We start from the raw sequence: 16,095 nt of genomic DNA on the forward strand, positions 1-16,095 counted from the left end.
GGACTACAGACCATTCTATCTTGCCTAAGAGAGAAGGCCATGGCCATTAGTGGGGCATGTACAACATGTAATTGAATACGCTGGAAATCTCGAAGTTTATTAAAATTAGAACAAACAAAATACCTTTCATCCTTGTTTGTTGTTGTTGTTAATTTGTATCTTGGTCTTTTGATATTTTAAAAATTTATATTTTAATATTTTGGTATTGATCAGCTCGATAATAATGCTCTCTAATGCCTTTTAAGATCTACAGCTGTTTTCACAGGTTAATGAAAAGAAAAGCATATATTAAAGAACTATAATTCGTTCGATCAAATTAAAAAATAGAATATCGAATAACCAAGTAACAATTCCAAATGCTGTATAGCTAAATGGTTAGCGCAGCATGCCTAAAGCGTACTGATGATGAAGGCTTAGCTCCCTTCGAAATGGATCTATCTGCGGAGCTATGGCAGGTTGTCTGAAAAATTTTCTACTTACTATTCCAAAAACAAAATACAATTTTTCAAATTTAGAAAAATTAAAAAATAATTATCATTAGAAAAAATTATTGTTCTGGCCTTGAGCTCGAATCGAACTTTGAATCATTCCAAATCTATTTCGGTGGTATTTAGGGTCAAGGGTCAACACAAATAAATAATTTTTTCCCTTTTGACGTACGCTAAATATTTCTTAATAATCATGACATTAGAAGTAAATTTATACAAAATACAATTTTTCAAATTTAGAAAAATTAAAAAATAATTATCATTAGAAAAAATTATTGTTCTGGCCTTGAGCTCGAATCGAACTTTGAATCATTCCAAATCTATTTCGGTGGTATTTAGGGTCAAGGGTCAACACAAATAAATAATTTTTTCCCTTTTGACGTACGCTAAATATTTCTTAATAATCATGACATTAGAAGTAAATTTATACTGAGAATTGCAAATAAAAAAGGTATGCAAATTTTATTCCACTTTCCTATCGCGGGGTCTCGGACACCGAAAAGCTGGTAACTCAACAAAGGGTATATTAAATACAGTTTCTATATATCCTTCAACTCTACTCTTTTCCACTCCTGAACGATTTTGGTGCCCTTACTACATTTTTTGTATATTTTTTTTTTTGTAATTTACACGTGTCAATTCAGACGATGACATAATGTGTACTAGAGGTTTGCGCCGCCCACGCCGCCGCCGCCGATATTCTTACTTTAAACAGCTTAATTTTTCTATTTAAAAAAATAGTATTTAGGGAAGGTTTTCTTTGTATGTATTTAATGAAATTAACGTGTTGGCCATTTCGGAAAGATCCGGGGTTTTTGCCTCAAGATCTCGCAGACCGTTCAAAAATGTTCAGGAGTAGCTCCTTGCGGAGGGATTGCCCCTCCTTCACTTACTCCAGAGAGGCTTCGAACCTAACCCCGGTCTTTCGCATTGGTAGTGCTGCGTCTGCTGAAAAGAAATAGAGATATATAAAATAGCCTCACTTTTGTTTGCATATCTCATGTAAAGCGTAGTTTCGCCTAGGGTTAACTCCTAATAATCGTCGCGAACACCATTTCTTAAAATCATTTGTGGTTCCTTTGCGGTCACGCACAAAGGCGACTTACGGTTGCTATTAATGGTCTATTAATAATCATGACTCCCGTGGCACAGGGCGCCTCCAGTTTTTCGCTGTTTTTAAGAGCTACAATTCCCGATGTGCGAGCAATAGCAATCCCGACCACCAGTCGCTACCACGCCTCCTGACCCTCACATCATATGCCAGCTATAGGACTGCGACTTCGAACTCATACCTTCGTCGACGTCACTTTCCTAGAAGCTCTAGGTGTAGCTCCGAAGACTTTCCAACGAATGCTTTTGTCGCGCTATGCTGCCATAAACTTGGTTGATAGGCTATAATCAATGTGATTCACTACAAGGGACTAGTTTTGGATAGGGCCGCCAACTTTATGTCAAACCGGGAGACTTGGGTGTTGAAGGATGAAGTGTGAAAAGTAAAATTAACATTTCAGACGCTATTTTATAGTTTCGCAAATAAACGATAGATTTTTGAATGTAAGCCAAAATGATTTTTCAAAACCTTCTCATTCGTACATATATCCTCAACTTAAGTATGAGGTAAGAATCAGTTCAAAGGAGTGGTTATGCCCCCAGAACCTACTAAAGGATTTTGCATCACTGATTTGGCTTATTCTTTCAGCCAATCGCAATATACAATTTTTTTTTAAAAATCGGCACCGTTTTTGCTTTTTTAACAACTTGAGGGCAATTTGAAAACAATTTGAAACGCCTTGGGTCATTTTATTTGCATTCATTGTTCGTTATTAATTTTTTGAAAAAAAATATGCAAAGTGAGCATATAAATCTCTACTACATATTTGTGAAAGTATGTCTGTATGTTTGGACTTGCGGCCTAAACCGCAGAATGGAATCGAACGAAATTTTGCCATGACATACCCTGAGTGCGTCAATCTATTGTAGGCTATATAAAAAAAGTTTTCGACAAGGGGGCGTTGCACCTCCCATACAACTGGAATTTTTCGTAGTCAATATATCTGAAAGTATTAAGGCTAGACGACTGAAATTAGGTGAGTGGTTATATGAGACCAATCCCTACCCCCTCGGGTAAAATTGGGGATAACGAAAAAGGGGCGTGGCATCTCCCATACAAAAGGGGGTTGGGATTAGTCTACATTTTAGTCTATATAGTACTGCTTTTATTTATACCCGAACGACGTCGGGTACTCTGCTAGTTTATTATATAACTTTTCTTTTAGTGTTTTGTTTTAATATCTTGAAGAAATGGGTGATGCAAAGTCCGTGTTAAGCTGACATCGAAAACGTTTGTTTTTTTAAATAACTTTTGAACAGTGAGAAAGAGTTAAATTTCGCAATTAGTTTCTTATAACTGGCAGTGATGCGCATCTGTTGATACCACTTTCGACCATATCCGACATGAACAATAAATGGCCTAAACAGTCTTAAACGAGTAGAAAATATAGTAACGCGCCGCACGCCGCCGCCGCCGCCTCTGCGCCGATATTTTTGACATTCGGCGGCGGCGTGCGAAAAACGACCCTAATCGGCGGCGGCGGCGGCGTTTATCGGCGGCGTATATCTCTAATGTGTACATATTAATAAATTTATATTTATAACCAATCACATATTTCCATTCATAAGTACATTGTATAAATTTTTTCATTAACTAAATCGCGTATCATGAAACATTCTATATAATAAATATTAAAAATAAGCAAACTAGTTGCATAAATAATATTTACAAAAAACAAAAGAAAAACGTTGGCGACTTCCTTTCAAATACTGATAATGTACTTATATATGTTAGTGTGTTGGTACATTTTGCTCTGCATTGATTATTTAGTAAATATGTTTTATTAATATTTTATTTTTATTTATACAATGTATTAGCATGCAACTAGATAAAATTTACGGCAATATACTTAGCAGGACAAAATGAGTAATAAATTTAAAAAAAGTTTGGCTGTAATGTTTCACCTAAAATTTTTATACTCAGCTGAGCAGAGCTCACAGAGTATATTAATTTTGTTCGCAAAACAGTAATCCATAACGAAGTAAACTAATCGAGATAGATATAGACTTCTATATATCAAAATGATCTGGGCGAAAAAAGAAATTCATTTAGCCATGTCCGTCCGTCCGTCCCTCCGTAAGCACGATAACTTGAGTAAATTTCAAGGTATCTTAATGAAATTTGGTATGCAATTTTCTGGGCACTCATCTCAGATCGCTATTTAAAATGAACGAAGACTATAACCACGCCCACTTTTTCGAAATCGAAAATTTCGAAAAACCGAAAAAGTGCGATAATTCATTACCAAAGACGGATAAAGCGATGGAACTTGGTAGATGAGTTGAACTTATGACTTAGAATAGAAAATTAGTAAAATTTTGGCCAATGGGCGTGGCATCGCCCACTTTTAAAAGAAGGTAATTTAAAAGTTTTGCAAGCTGTAATTTGGCAGCCGTTGAAGATATCATGATGAAATTTGGCAGGAACGTTACTCCTATTATTATATGTGTGCTAATAAAAATTAGCAAAATCGGATGGCGAACAGGCCCACATTAAAAAAAAAATGTTTAAGTCAAAATTTTAACAAAAAATTTAATATCTTTACAGAATATAAGTAAATTATGTCAACATTCAATCCAGTAATCATATGGAGCAACAAAATACAAAAATAAAAGGAAATTTCAAAATGGGCGAGACTCTGCCCTTTTTCATTCAATTTGTCTAGAATACTTTTAATGCCACAAGTCGAACAAAATCTTACCAATCCTTGTGAAATTTGGTGTAGGTATACCTTTTATGCTGGTAACTGTTTTTGTGAAAATGGGCGAAATCGGTTGAAGCCACGCCCAGTTTTTATACACAGTCTACCGTCTGTCCTTCCTCTTGGCCCTTAACACGATAACTTGAGCAAAAATTGATATATCTTTACTAAACTTAGCTCACGTACTTATCTGAACTCACTTTATATTGGTGTAAAAAATGGCTGAAATCTGACTATGACCACGCCCACTTTTTCGATATCAAAAATTTCGAAAAATGAAAAAAATGCCATAATTCCCTACCAAGTACGAAAAAGGGATGAAACATGGTGATTAGATTGGTTTTTTTGACGCAAAATATGACCTTGGAAAAAACTTTGTAAAATGGGTGTGACACCTACCATATTAAGTAGAAGAAAATGAAAATGTTCTGCAGGGCGAAATCAAAACCCATTGGAATCATGGCAGGAATATTGTTCGCGGTATTACATATATAAATAAATTAGCGGTACCCGACAGATGATGTTCTGGGTCACCCTGGTCCACATTTTGGTCGATATCTCGAAAACGCCTTCACATATACAACTAAGGGCCACTCCCTTTTAAAATACTCATTAACACCTTTCATTTGATATCCATATTTGAAAATACCCTTTAATACATTTCATTTGATACCCATGTCATACAAACACATTCCAGGGTTACCCTATGTTCATTTTCCTACATGGTGATTTTCCTTTATTTGACAAATGATGAAGGAAAATCGTTCCAAAAAACGCCACCCTTGGTCTACAATTTGGTCGATATTTCCCAAACGTATATGATATGAAATTAAAAACCACTTATAAACCATATGAAACCAACGCAGCTAAGCTCTCAGCTGAATATGTAATGTTCGGTTACACCCGAACTTAGCATTGCTTGCTTGTTCTACTTGAACTGAGAGTGAAATTTTAAAAAATGTGACACAAAATTCGCAGGATCATGTGTATGTTCGCTGTGAATTGTACGAGCAAACTTGCTTTGAGTGCGACGAATATGGGTGTATGTTAGTGTTGGGAAACTATCGAATGAATTCAACTATCGATAGTTAGTTACTGAATGATTTTAACTATCGAATTAATTTTTTCATTCATTCATTCATTTTATCTGCTCTTTAGCTAGCCCGAGGCCAGTACCGATATTTTTTGTAGTACATTTACTATACAAAAGAACAATTTCTGGATTGTTTTGGCTACCCCAACAAACATCCACTATTGGAAATGTCTTGTTGTTGTTGTTGTTGTTGTTGCTGTATGCCTGTCGTAAGAGGCGACAAAAATACCAGATTCAAGGGGTTGTGTAGCGCAACCTTTTCAGGTTGCCAGCGCAATATATGGCTTCTCCAAACCCAATTGTCAACCTCACCTATCCGTGACGAATCATCATTATAAGCCGAGGCTCTGGCGACCCCGAACTCCTCAAGGATCTAGGGAGTGGAAGGCAGAATGGCCTGGAAGGTCGCATGTGGTTATAACAAATCATTCCCGAGATGGTCGGGCTTGATACCGGAATGTACCGGATCTGCATCCGGCAAAGGACCATCAACTCGATAGCACTCCACAAGGCCTTCGGGGAGTGTCCTTATCGCTACAGCAGCCATGTCTTCGACAGGGACTGTTAAGGAAGTGCACGCTGTTATTTCTGCAGTATTTGGCGAAAGAGAAGTAGAATTACGTTCCTCCAGAGAAATTACAGGGGCTATTTCACCTGAAGTTACATTCCTTTTGTTCTGAGGGAGACGGATGCTTACGGCGTAGATGGTCATTTAAATTTGATGAGTTTCCAGGAAATTTAAATTTTTTGCATTATAAATATCTCTACACACAATTTAAATAGATAAAAGCACTTCCTCAGATAAAAATTTGAAATAATTACCACGCTTAAAACGTTTGTCGACTAGGTTGAAGTAGGCTAAGCCATTGTGAATGATAACTAAGTGTGATATCTTCTGCATAGACGTCAAAATTCCAAAGTGATTGGATCACCTGATTTGTATTTGACTATCGCTGTCTCATTCTGTATCTCTTTCTATCACCCGCTGAAGATAGGCACCGCCATATTGAACATCCTGTCAGGCATTTGACAGATAAGATATCACACTTAGTTTCCATTCACAATGGGCTAAACGTTAAAATTTATATAATATCTTGTTAATTGAGATCACTGATATATGCACAGTAAAAATTTAAATAGAACGAACGATTCGAAAAAATAGTAATGAAAGAATCATTCCAAAAACTGATAATTCGAAAAATTAGTAATGAAGGAATTTCAAATGACTATCGAATGAATGAAAATGAGTGAACTATCGAATAACTCGATAGTTGTCATTCGATAGTTCCCAACATGTATGTAGCGTTATTTACTTCGGGAGTGCGTTTATATGTATGAATGTATATATATATTTTCAATATATCAGCTTGACATATTACAAATATACATATTTATGCGTGTTAATGGTTATGAAAGCACGCATCTCTTGAAAAATACTCTTTAGTTAAAAATTTTGAACTTTTTAGTTAAAATTCCTAAATAAATTTTCTATAATTTGGTATTTTTGATTGCATGTGCATTCGACTGGGTCGATTTATTAACTGATATCGCGCCATCGATTTTTCAATAAGATTTGGGCTCAGAAAAAAAAGTTTCACTACGCATACCAAAGAAATAGTTTTCGACCTGCGTAAAAAAATGGCGAAAGGTTCAATTTTTCGACCAAAGCACTCCCCAAAACCCAAAAAATATTTTTTTTTTTCAAAAACTGTTATCGCCAATGATTTAATATATCTATATATATACAGCAGGACGTTCATATGTTTTTATGCAAATGCCCCCAACTAGCTCAGCGTATAAGGCGCGGTCCTTAACCCTTGGCCACATTGATAGCAGGATTGACGTTACAATCATCATTATACTTACTTCCATGCATACCTCTTGTAGGAAGCCAACCCGACCTTGGACCGCTCAATTATTTCGCCTTTCAGCGGATCCCCTTTTGTCTGCTCCAAATGACCCTATTTATTCAACCTAAATCCCCAACCAATTAAAATAGCAAACCATTACCTTTTTCTTTCTAATTTCACTCTAACATTTTATTTATATAACTTAATCCTACTCCTCTTTTATTATTATTATTACATCTATCGAATAGTGTTAGCTTTGCCGCATCTGTGACAAAAAAGTCAAAAGTTGTTATTTTAATTTTTGTTGGGTTTTTTGCGAACAGTTCAATAATTTTTATTTTTTATGATTTGTAGGCTTGTCTGATCTAATTTATGCTGGTGCAAATAAAACGATTAATTCACCTTACGCCCGACGTTTCCCTGAATATTCCAGCATCCTCAGGGGCAGGCAACACTATTTTTTTTAAATTAGAATCTGATATCTTTAGCTGGTTTTATCAGAATGCGTCTACAAAGATGAAATATGGCGTACAAATGTCCCACCACCCCTGACGACGGAATATCCCATATATATTAACTACGTAAATGTAGATATATATAATTTATTCTAAAATCACTCAGGCATATATTTAAAATGACCGTAGCAAAGATATTTGAAAATTTAAAAATTCTATATAGTAGGCAAGCACACTATACCACTCGTCGGCCGCCTCTACCTATTAGTAAATCAACCGGAAGTTACCTAAATTTAAATCAGAACTTTTGTTTACATAAATTATATTACTAAATCATTTACTGCATATTTTACGTTCGCGGCATTGACTTGCAGGTTATCGGAAATCTAATTCGGGCGGTAAATTTTGATAAGCAAAGTTGAAAATTAGTTCATAAAACAATTTTTTAGCACAAAAAGAAATATTATTATCTGTATTAATTAGCGAGACATGCTCATATTGCTTTATACAATTGTTATTGATATTGGAGAAAAATTAAATTCAGAAACATGTCCTAGTAACCATTGCCGTTTGTAAACTTTGCAATTTATTGATATAATAGTGAACAGCGGAAGTACTGCTTATAAAAATACTACTATAAAAATCCAATATTACAAAGCTCTTAAGCGCGCCTATAATTATTCCACACAATTAGGATTAAAAAGTATAAAGAATTAGTATGTATCTAAATGATAAATAAAGGAATAGCAACAAAGAGGGAATATTTAGAGACCAATTGCAAAGCGAGCAGCGGGGCATTCAGATGGCTGAGTGATTAAAGGCATCTGCCTTTACCAAAGAGGATAAAAAAATGTATTTAAAATATTTGCCTTTACACTAAGTAATATACAGTATGAATGTTGGAGATTTCGGGTTCAATACTCAGCTCGCAAGAAGCTAGCTGATGAAGAAGTTAAATTCAAAAACATGTCTTAGCAACCATCGCCGTTTGAAACTTAGCAATTTTTTTTCTTATATCAATTACAAAAAGAAATAGCAACTAAAATATTTAATAATATCTGCAAACTAATTTTTTACAAATTTTGATCTAAAAAAAAAATGTACTATAAGTAAAAGAATATGAACTTATATATACAAAAAAATTTTCTTAAATGCATAATTGTGTTTTTCAATGAAATGTAACACTTCTTTAATCTATTCTTTAGTTTTATCTGAAAGGAAGAGTGTAATGCAAGCAATAATATGAACAACACAAAAACATCAAAAAGGCAGTACAGTCCCATTGAACTGCCACCACCACCCACAAGCAGGGCTCATATCAAGCCAAGAATTACAGAATCGCTGCGGTCTGCAACTAAAGTTAATCACAGTTTACTACTTATTTGTATTTTGTATTCCGGAAATATAATATAAGTATTTTACTTATGTCTGCCTTCTGATTACGCAGTTTTTCTTAGTCTTCGTTTAAAAAATAAAATAAAAAATCTTGAGAAATATGTAGTGCAATATTGTTATAAAGTGACCTAATTTTTCTATAACTCCTCTCTACTTTCTTCATCGATCGCTGTAATGCTGCATCTAGACTTGTTTTGCTTGCTTTTTTTATTATTTTAACCCTCTTTGTTGTTATTATGCATCCATACTATAAGGTTTCAATTAAATACTAAGTACATGGCTGGGCGAGTGTATTAACGCTTTCCGATTTCTGTGACTTATATTATTCTGACTTATGTTTAACGTATGAAGAGCATTCATTGTGTTTTACTTTCAAGAACTGAGTCACGACGACGATATTAGCTTTGATGACTACGTGTGACAAAGTAAGGAGTACTAATCTTAGGTCCGGTTTTTCAGCACAAGTTCAACTTAGTTTGTCATTTAAACTACGCTTAAACTTATTCTTCAGTTTTTCAGTCAACTTTAACTGAAGCTTAAGCTGAGCTTAAGCGGCCGCTCTGGCAGGGTTAAACTCTAGGTAACCTTTCAGCTATTTGTGTTCATTCGAAATAGCGTCGAATATACCCAACAAGCATTTGGGCTTGAGTACAATTAGAGGTCATGTTGATAAATAGGCATACTTCTAAAATCTCAAGAGTTATTTCGAAACAGTGTCTCAGCTCGAGAATCATAGCGTGCTCAGCAAGGGAGGGATTTTTTATAAAGCAAAAAGTGCTTTGTATTACTTAAGTTGAAAATATTTAATTCCCACCCAACTTGTGGCTCTCTAACTGGACTCAAATGCAAGACTCCATACGACAGTATTTTCACGAAAATAAAATAAAATACATATAATTCATTTTTGTTTAATTGAGCTTCATTACTGCTATCATTTAATTTCTCACAATGAACAGCTGTTGCTTTTGGTGGTAACACCTTGGATATTTTTTTTCAACTCCACCTCAACTCGATATCCAACGTTGGATATCAACTGGAGAAATACGTTGAATATTCATTTAAGAACTGTACATTTCTCAAAATCTCTCAAAGGTTGGATAATAGTTTGATAACGATATTAACCTCGAGAAGTATACATTTTACAAAATTTCTCAAAAGTTGGATAGTGATTGGAGAATGAAGTTGGACATCAACTCGAGAACTATCTGATTTAAAAATAATTAATAATGATGTTGGATATCAACTTCGGAGAGTTTAAGCAAACTTAGTTTAATTTTAGCTTAACCAACTACTGAAAAACCGGACCTAAGTACTATCAAAAGTGGGTGTGTTTATCAATAGAGTTTGCCCGCTTTTAACTACTAGAAATGTTCCTCTTTACCGAGTGTACCGAGTTTTTACATGATTGGTCAATTCTTCTTGAAATGGTTGCTCAAGAAAGCGGAGGTCCGGTCTCATGTTTTATGACCAGGTTTATCAATTTATCAAGTTTTGTAATAACAACTTAAGCCCGTTGTGATGTAAATTTTAGAAAAATATTTATTTTAGGTGCAATATTTACTAAATAATAAAGCTTTCGGTGTTTTCAACATTTTTCTTATATATAAAGTAGGCGCGGTTATCATCCGACTCCTCTCATAGCAAAACGTTATGTGACAACAAAAGAAATTAAGCAAGTAAAATCAACAAATAAGGCTTTTTGTTCTTAAATTAACAGACATTCAGTAAAATTGATCGCATTATGTTTTTTTTTTTCAAGAAAACAAATTTGTTAAGTTATTTCAACAGAAGAAAAAATGTTAAATTTTCTGTAAAAATTACAGATTCTCAATCAACATAACTGATTTTTCTGTTAAAAGAAAATTTTATTGGTAATTTCCGCTGTTACAATTTTGAAAGTGCATCAGCAAATTTTAAAGAGAAACTTACTCTCACGGCACTCACTACTTTGTTCTCATGACTATCGTGCTACAGAAATCTCTGTCATGTCAACAGCCACCGTTATTCTTTTTTCATTGATTTGACTATTGAAACACCCAATTTATCAAAGTTTTATTGAAATTTTTTTAAGGAATAGCCAAAAAAATGCATTCTTAGAGAAAATTAAATAAGCGTGCTGCGAAGCATTCATATGATATCTGCCTTTACCAGTACGAAGTATGAGTTTTGGAGATTTCGAGTTCAAAATTATCAGGTAGCGGATCGGAAAAAACCGTCCAAACTATCTCCGGTTAAAAAAGTCAGCTCAATTTATGGCTCAATTAATGAAATCGATGCCAGGCATAACTCCAAAGACCGCTTTTACGGACTTTTCATGGTTCAAATGCCGACTGGGATCGCCACAAATCAAAACAATTTTTCTGTATGAGCATGATTTTAAAGCTGATCAGAACAGTTAACGAAAATGCATTGACCCAATTTCGGCGAGTGATGGAAGGTTTAAAGATCGATGTGCAGTGTTTACTTAGGACCTCATATAGACTGAATGAGTCCGTAGTGTTACCAGGAGATTGTTTAACGACCGAACTGAAAACCCTATCAAAAACCAGGACCTATGTTATAGAATAACTTCGCCCTCTTGGCAAATACTAGAAGCTTTCTAGGACCTATGCTGCTTCTAGATCTGACAGCTATATCACTGTTACTAGATGTATTCTTAGCCTGGCAAGAGCAGCATACGAGCACAATGCTCGATCGTTTCCTCCTCCAACTCGCACTTTCACCATCTGCTATAACGGACCAATCCTAATTTAAAGGTATGTGACGCCAGAAGGCAGTGTCCAGTCAGAATACCAGTCATGAGTCAACAGTGCTCTCTTTTTAATGATAGAAGCATCTTTGTTAGTCGAAGGTTGTATTACCTACACATAACCTTCGACAATTTATAGCCCCGCGCTTGGACCCACGCTTTTCCGCGCTTTGTCGATCATGTGCACTTCTCGCCTTCTCTTAACATAACACATAAATGGAGCAAGCTTCAAGGGATGCGCACTCGTCCGCTTTTTCATTCCCATCTTTTCCCATATGCATTAGGACCCAATATAGATGAATGTTTTCCCTGTCCCGATTCTTCCCAGAGACTGCTTACACTCTAACACACTTTTAGATGCTGTGCCATGCGATATTATTACCTTAATTCCTGCTTGGCTGTCAATATAAAAGTTAACAACACTACAGTTTAAGCTACTTCCTCCTAGTTTTTGTGCTGCTTTGGTTACGGCTAATACGTCCTCTTGAAAAACGCTACAGTGGCGTGGCAGCTTGTAAGATCTATTTATTTCCGGAGCAGCACAGTATATCGCAGGCTCTAATCCTTCCACTGCAGTGTGTACTTAAGTTATGGAGATGATAAGGCCGATTTTGCAATTTCATTGGATGGAACGTACCATTGGACTATGAAGAAATAAAAATGGGAGTATTTCGGTTGGTAAATGACACTGGCCCAGGAAATTATACGCTACTTTCCAATGTGTTCAAACATGAAGATAAACAATTGATTAAAAGTAAACCGCAGGTCAGTGTGCTTAGATCTTCCAAAGGATTGTAGCCCACAACACCTTTGTCTAGCAAATACTATTTTGAACAAAAAATAAATTCAAACTATTTTTCTATTGCCAACGAAAAAATGCTTATCGTTGAAAATAGTTATTAGCAACGTTAACTTATAATTATTATAAACATGTTGCTATAAACCCGTCAATATTACAAAACGGATTCACATTTGACAATAAAAAAAAATAAATAAATGTAAGGCGCGATAACCTCCGAAGAGATCTAAGGCCGAGCTTCTCTTCCAATTTGCGTCGTGCTCCTCTTGATTTTCCCTACAAATTGGCCGGACGGGACCTACATGTTTTATGCAGACTCCGAACGGCATCTGCAAGGCAGATGAGTTTTCACCGAGAGCTTTTCATGGCAGAAATACACTCGGAGCGCTTGCCAAATACTGCCGAGGGGCGACCCCGCTTAGAAAAATTTTCTTCTAATTGAAAAACCTTATTTCTAAAATTGTTGATTTGACAATACTCGTCCTCATAAATGTAGGTGTTGCTTCTAGATTTACATATCGGCATTGATTTTTTCCATATCATAAAAATATACTACAATTAATGCCTTTCTGAAATATGAAGGAAGTAGCAGGAAAATAACGCCTGTGGTCTGTGTTTTCTGAGAAGAAATGGAAAATGGAAAGTTAAAGACAACGGAACAGAGTGGATGGATCTCTAGAGTATAACATTTTCCACAACTAAGGATTCACCCGATGACAAAAACAAAAACCGCGGGTATCAGTGCTTTACTTTAAACAGCTCTGGCTAACCCTGGAAACGTTCAGACATCATGGAATACTCCCAGCTGTACGATCAAACCCGACAGACATTTTTTTTTACTTGCTCCATATGTCCACCTGCCTCTCCTCTGTCTAACCTTCTTTCTTTTTTATTTCCTCTCCCCCCTGCATTTTCTTGTTTTCTTACTCACCCCCTCTTGCTTTAATCCAAGTCTAACTTTCACAACTACTCTCAAGCTCGTACTCATTCTTTATCTTCCTTTTAACCCTTTTTTACTACTTTGTTTCAAACCATTACCCTTATTCTTACTTATACTCTCACTCTCCATCTTTCTCTAGTAATCTTTACTTTTCCGATTTCCCTAAACCACTTTATCTTGCCAGTTCCCCTGTTCTCTCTTCTCTTTTCCTTCAAGTACTCGTTACCATCTTGTCCGCACATTACATTATTAAGTAGTAAAACGGTACCAAAAATTGTCCCTCCCTATTACTTTAAAATTCGTGACCGGATTATGAAGGCCGTTTAATTTTTATTGTTATACTACTGACTTCAACTGTCTCATTTTATTGCGCCATGGTTTGGAAGTTATTACAAAGCAACTTTTTGATAAATTTTTGAATTCGAGCAACGTTTTTAATTGAAATAATAATTAAATTCGGTCTCTGTTGAAAATTTAAGATACAGCCAAACTTAGCGAAAACTGTAGAAATCCTTTTGACGATGAACTATGTCCATGTGTGTGTAAAATTTTTGCACCTATTACGTTCACTAGATTCGACAATTTAATATTGCAAAATATACTTATTTTCACTCATTTTTACTGATCACAAGAACTGAAAGTACTGATATCTGGCAACCTTAGCAAACAAGTACTGCAATTCTTAACAACTTTCCCCTGCTCGAAACGCAACTTAGTGAATAATTTATTGGATTACATGTTTTTTGTAAGCACATCACTAGTTTAATATTCAAAAAATTTTTTTATAATTAATAAATCACGAGGATCAACGTAGCCGATTAATAACACAAAAGTTATTGAGCTTTATGTGAGTAAATTTTTTTTTTTTGTATATTACTTACCTTTGCATCAGCAAATTTGTAATCATTCGTCACGAAAGCAATCAAATAAATTGAAACTATTAACGCCCACAGGTAAGTATGTGTTATTGGTCGTTGGGTGTCACAGCCCAGGAGGCCTGAACGGACTCCGGGAAATTTCATCGTTTATGTGTAACGGTGTTTGGTGTCCGAAAACCAGGCTTCTATGCTTAATCGCGCGCCAGTGAAACAGTGGTTGTGCGGCAAATAATGCCAACACTGTTGAAATTTTTATTTATCTTCAAATTAATTTAAATAGTTTTTATTTTAGCGATTTTTCTTTTCTTTTCGATTGTCTGCAGCTACACCAACTTAATTTGGAAAGGTCACACCATTTAAGTTTCTTGTTTGAAAATCTTGAATTAAAATTAAAACAATTTATAAATAAATTATAAGCCTTTTTTTAATAAAAATTTACGTCTTTATAAAACGCGTTCTTTAAATAAAAATATTTTTGTGCTATATTCGAAACTAACACGAAAGCTACGACTATGACAACGGAATGAACGGAGGCGCACAACGTTGTTGCCGTTGAGCGGCGTTACATTTAGTCGTTGCAAGCTGATGAAAATATATCTCGATCGATGTTCGGTCGTCGAGCACTCTCCCCACATGGAGACCAACAAGCGTTCGAAGTGGTACTAAACATGCGGCAATCAAAAGATTTTCATACTGCTCCAAGATCCATGTGTGAGCAATTACCAACCACACCAATACCAATAAGCGCACATAACTGTGCCACGATATGCATTGATATGCGTGAGATCAAATGAAATATGTCCGTATGCTCTCAGCAAACTAATGCTCATATGATAAGTCGCACTAAAATGCTGATAAGCCACCAATTGGGAGCGCCTTTGTGTGCGTAACAACCAAAGTGGTGTTGTTCACTTGTAGTGGTGTTTGGCGTTTGGTGCTTTTGGTCTGTGTGTATTTGTGCAATTATTGAGGATTTTAGATCGGACGTGATCGCCTTGGAACACGGAAATCATGAAATAGGTTTTGTAAACTATGTAAGCACCATTAAAGATTGGGTTTAGGAGCTTTTGTTCTATTGCCTTTATTTTTTTTATTTATGTATGTGTGTGTATTACAAAACTTAGCAACAAAGTTTGTTCCCAGATTATTTGAAGGTTTTTCAAATGTGCTGATAAGGCGGATGTTGCTGCGTATTTCCGTTTTCAGCTAAACTCTGCAAAATTATGTCGCATGAAGAAGAATTTATTTTTGTTGTTATTTTTCATAAAAGAAATAAGTATGTATTTAGCTGATATTGTTTAGCAATGTCTTTGAGAATTTGAATTTTTGTTGTGAAGTGCCTGCCTTAATCTGCATGTTGTACTATATTTAATAGCTTTGATAAATATACATATACACATACATACATACGAACATACATACCTACAAATATACAATTGTTTTTAAACAAAAGACTTTTCGAGTCAAAGCATTTGAAGCCGAAACTAAAGTTAAGATTTGCGATAAGGCGCTCTAAATTGCCAATTAGTAGGTCAAAAGGCCATTTCAAAATTGTTGGCTGTTCTTGAAAGGCAAATTTAGACTACACTATACACACGGCCATTGAGATAAGAATAGTTTGTAAACGTACTAAGCA

The 16,095-nt window shown here is 35.3% G+C and overlaps 1 protein-coding gene across 2 annotated transcripts in view; it reads right to left on the reverse strand.

The window, feature by feature from the left end:
• Positions 1 to 15,114, reverse strand: part of vkg (viking) — a 319,593-nt gene extending 304,479 nt beyond the window's left edge. The window contains exons 1-2 of one of the 2 annotated variants that reach the window (XM_067766916.1): positions 14,957 to 15,113; positions 14,463 to 14,836 (exon numbers count right to left, since the gene is read on the reverse strand). In XM_067766916.1, the coding sequence (XP_067623017.1) occupies positions 14,463 to 14,603 (141 nt within the window). In that variant the 5' untranslated portion in view covers positions 14,604 to 14,836; positions 14,957 to 15,113. Of the gene's footprint in view, positions 1 to 14,462 lie in introns of both variants that reach the window. The other variant, XM_067766915.1, reaches the window with a different exon arrangement.
• Between the last annotated feature and the right edge of the window lie 981 nt (positions 15,115 to 16,095).

The sequence above is a fragment of the Eurosta solidaginis genome, chromosome 2, assembly GCF_040869045.1.
Source record: "Eurosta solidaginis isolate ZX-2024a chromosome 2, ASM4086904v1, whole genome shotgun sequence".
Lineage (NCBI taxonomy): Eukaryota > Metazoa > Arthropoda > Insecta > Diptera > Tephritidae > Eurosta > Eurosta solidaginis.